At 53.7% G+C, this 3707-nt stretch overlaps 2 protein-coding genes across 4 annotated transcripts; one reads left to right on the top strand and one right to left on the bottom strand.

The window, feature by feature from the left end:
* Positions 1-513, top strand: DPM3 (dolichyl-phosphate mannosyltransferase subunit 3). Of its 2 annotated transcripts, none has more exons than XM_008050076.1 (2): positions 1-49; positions 162-513. In XM_008050076.1, the coding sequence occupies exon 2, from the start codon at positions 167-169 to the stop codon at positions 443-445; it is 279 nt and encodes a 92-aa protein (XP_008048267.1). In that variant the 5' UTR covers positions 1-49; positions 162-166; the 3' UTR covers positions 446-513. The 2 variants fall into 2 exon arrangements, with proteins under 2 accessions (XP_008048267.1, XP_021564253.1); XM_021708578.1 differs by having other exon boundaries at positions 2-41; positions 125-513.
* Positions 514-1195: 682 nt separating this feature from the next.
* On the bottom strand, positions 1196-3530 carry SLC50A1 (solute carrier family 50 member 1). Of its 2 annotated transcripts, XM_008050074.1 has the most exons (5): positions 3371-3530; positions 3107-3230; positions 2044-2205; positions 1661-1780; positions 1196-1579 (listed from the first exon to the last, which is right to left on the bottom strand). In XM_008050074.1, the coding sequence occupies exons 1-5, from the start codon at positions 3430-3432 to the stop codon at positions 1478-1480; spliced, it is 570 nt and encodes a 189-aa protein (XP_008048265.1). In that variant the 5' UTR covers positions 3433-3530; the 3' UTR covers positions 1196-1477. The 2 variants fall into 2 exon arrangements, with proteins under 2 accessions (XP_008048265.1, XP_008048266.1); XM_008050075.1 differs by lacking the exon at positions 2044-2205.
* Between the last annotated feature and the right edge of the window lie 177 nt (positions 3531-3707).

Here is a 3707-nt window from a genome sequence, read left to right as displayed (position 1 = left end):
CGGGCGCCGACGTCGGCCGCGCGGGACCGGGGAGACGCAGGGCTCAGCGGTAAGTGAGGGCTGGGAGTGACTGAGAGGGCCAGAGCGCCGGGGGACAGGTGTCCAGCGTAGAGGGGGTGGCGAGGTGGAAGGACCCAGAGCTTTGCTTTCTCTTTCCGCAGTGACCATGACGAAATTAGTGCAGTGGCTCTGGGGACTGGCCATCCTGGGCTCCACCTGGGCGGCCCTGACCATGGGAGCCCTGGGCCTGGAGCTGCCCTCGCCCTACCGGGAGGTTCTATGGCCCCTGCCCGCCTACTTGCTGGTGTCCGCCGGCTGCTATGCCCTGGGCACTGTGGGCTATCGCGTGGCCACTTTTCACGACTGCGAGGACGCCGCGCGCGAGCTGCAGGACCAGATCCAGGAAGCTCGAGCTGACTTAGCCCGTAGGGGGCTGCGCTTCTGACACGCCAACCCCATTCCCGCCCGGACGCCGTCCTTCCCACCCCATTAAAGAGCAAGTTTATTTTCTAACTGTTCAGTTTGAGTATGGAGAATGGGAATTGGGGATTCCGAGTACCAGGGATGGAGAAGCAAGAGGTGCAAGATTCACCTTCCCGAGGCCACCGCAGCCTTTGTCTTTGCGATTTGTTGGTGCTCCCCATTTTTGTTCCAAAGAAGGCAAGAGATCCCTTCTCAAGATCTCTCAGGGTAGAAATGCCATTTCACTTTCCTGGTTCTTTCTTTTTGAGAAACCCAGGCTGGTCTTGAACTCCTGGACTCAAGTGATCCTCTGGCCTCACCCTCCCAAAGTGCTAGGATTGTAGGCATGAGCCACCACGCCTGGTTCCTGGTTCTTTTAACCCCGTAGGAAATACTTATTGAAGTCTAACTTCCATTCTTCATAGCATCCAAGCTTTGTTTTTTGTTTAAATAATTCAGACAAGGTCTCATGGTGTTGCCCAGGTTGGTCTTGAGCTCCTGCTCCTGGTCTCAAGCAATCCTCTGGCCTTGGCCTCCTAAAGTGTTGGGATTACAGATGTGAGCTACTGCACCTGGCCTTCTGTCCTTTTTAAGGCCTTCTTGGGTTTTTCCAACCTCATGGTTCTATGAGACATCTTTTCTGAGCCAACCTACCAACCTAAGAATAACTGTGGATCTACCCTTCACCAAACCATGGAAGTTTAGAATCATGAAAAGAGAATGAACTATGATGGGCAGGGTTGGGGAACACTTTTATTTTAAGGCATAGTCTAAAGACCCCAACCTCCAAAATTAAAAAAAAATAATCTCTCTAAAAAATAAAAGTGATTTCATCTCCTAGTTTCCTCCTGATTATCTAATTAAATTTTTTCTTTGGTCCTTCTATTTTCCCAAGTCATCTCTTGTTCCCACAACCCACTGCACCTGGAGAGCCGGTCAGTGGGACCAGCTGAAACAAGGAGCTCTCTTTGGTATCAAGTTGGCATTAAGGTGCCTAGTGGTCAGGTGAGCTGCCTCAGGTTTGCAGGAGCCGACAGTTCCTGTCTTGTTCCTGGGGGTACTTCCAGAAAAGCCAGAGGCGGATAAAGCTGGTGATGATTCCTGGAGAGTTGGGCACCTGAAATCACAAGGACTTCTATGAGGAGAGAAGCCAATTTTCCACCTGGCACACCTGAGACCCCAGCCCTATTCTGCTTACCGTGATGTAGGGATCTCTGAGTCGTAACCCATAGAGGGTCCAGGAAGCAGAGGTAAGAAGGGTGGCAATGGTGAGTGAGAAGGACAGACACTGGGTTGATTTCATCTGAATGACCTTGGCCTGTGAGAAAGAATGAACAACATTTCTGGCTCAGGCACAGAGTAAAGGTCTCACTTGCCTAAGACTCTTCTCAAGAAAATGGTCCAACACTCTCCCTGATCTGTCACCCAACCTTTCTTTCCTGCCTCCCACCTGTCCACCTCTGCTGTCCTGTCTCCTTCCAGGGATGGGACCTTCCCTGCCTCAGGAGTGTAAGCCACAGTCTTTGCCTATGAGAGCCTGGCCTTCTTATCTCTCCTATCTCCCTGGGCACTTCTACTCACCAAATCAGCCAGTGGTGAGAGGTACATGCTGATAGTGAAGACACTGCAGAAAAGACCCAGCTGCTGAAGCTGGGTCTCAGTGTCGGGCACCAGGAGCCAAAAGTAGCCATAACCCAGGAGAAGGATCCCTAGCAGGGCTGCAGTCCGTAGGAGCACAACATGCTGCAAGGGAGAGAGCAGACTTCCTTCCAGAGGTGCCAGGAGCACTCTGACTCCCTGCTGTAGTTAATTCATCCTGCTCGCTCCCCCACTCCCATGGGGAAGTCAGCCTTTGCTCCAGCTTCCAACACTGCACTTGTCACAGCCTCTTTCCCACCAGTAACTTGATGGGATAGTTTTAGACACCCATAAAACTGGAAACCTCTGAGGGAAGGAAAGGTATCTTTTTTCTTTTTGAGTTGGATTCTCACTCTGTCACCCAGGCTGGAGTGCAGGGCACATGGCCACCATAGCCTCCACCTGCTGGATTCAGGTGATCCTTTCACCTCAGCCTTCCAAGTAGCTGGAACCACAGGTGCATACCACTACACCCGGCTAATTTTTTAAATTTATTGTAGAGATGAGGTCTCACCAAGTTGCCCAGGATAGTCTTGAACTCCTGAGCTCAGGCAATCCTCTAACCTTGGCCTCCCAAAGTGCTGGGATTACAGGTGTGAGCCACTGTGCTCCACAGTATCTTTTTTCTATAAGTGTGGCACACACAGTAGTGTGTGATTGAGTGGAGAAGCAATCATCTCATTCTTACCCATTGCCCCTGGCTCTGAAAAAAACATTAGGCACCAAAGCCCTTTCCTCTCAGCTTGCTGGGCAGAAGCTCAGGGCAGCAAAGGCATCTCAGGCTGGGTAGAGCTACCAGCCTTGCCTGAATGGGGACCAGAAGGCAGGCTTGGTTCAATGAGTCCCAGAAGGCAGGCTTCAAGGAGGAAGAGACCTGCAAGGCTGGATGGGCCTTCCAGGAAAAGATGGCAGTGCCGGCCCGTGATAGTCTTCGAGGAAGTAGTGTTTGTCCTGCCAGCAAGGCAGGACATGCAGCAGAGAAGTGGGTCTAAGAGAGGGTGTCTACCTTCCGAGGGCAGTAGTGCAGGTACACGAAGATATACAGGGCCTGAAGCGCAGCACCCACTGCGTTGACAGCGAAGAGGACCCCGTCTCCCTTCAAGGCCCCATAACTCAGCCAACTCAGGTTGCTGTGGGGTAGACAGGAAGGGCATGACCCGCAGGGTTCAGTGTGGGAGGGGGACCCAAGAGGCCTCTTTCACGCGCCTCCTACCCCTCCCCCACCTCCCTAGGACAGCCTTGCCCGCCGCCGCGGCCGTTGCCCCCTCACTTGACTTCCGTGGTGAGAAAGGGCAGGAACTGAACGTTGTCCACGCTCCGGGTCATCCGCATGTACCTGAGGTCCGAGCTGTAATGGGGTCTCGAAGGGAGGGGTGAAGAGTGGGAAGAAGGGAGGACCAGGGTGTTGGGGAGATCCCCAATGCCTGTCATCCCTCCCAGACAACCGCGGACAACCCCCCAGATTCCCTGCCTTCTCCCTCAGGCCAAGTGACCAGCCTCGCCTGTGCACCCCTCGACCCGATTCCACTTTGACCCCGGATTCCGGACGCAGCCTGGGGCTGTGGCCACGTCTCTGCTCCCTCTCGCCTCTCCGGACTTCCTGGTCC

Source organism: Carlito syrichta, unplaced genomic scaffold (genome assembly GCF_000164805.1).
Source record: "Carlito syrichta isolate Samal-C Ts95f unplaced genomic scaffold, Tarsius_syrichta-2.0.1 Scaffold142960, whole genome shotgun sequence".
Taxonomy (NCBI): domain Eukaryota; kingdom Metazoa; phylum Chordata; class Mammalia; order Primates; family Tarsiidae; genus Carlito; species Carlito syrichta.
The sequence above is the reverse complement of the archived record's forward strand: the minus strand, read 5'-3'. Positions and strand labels throughout refer to the sequence as shown.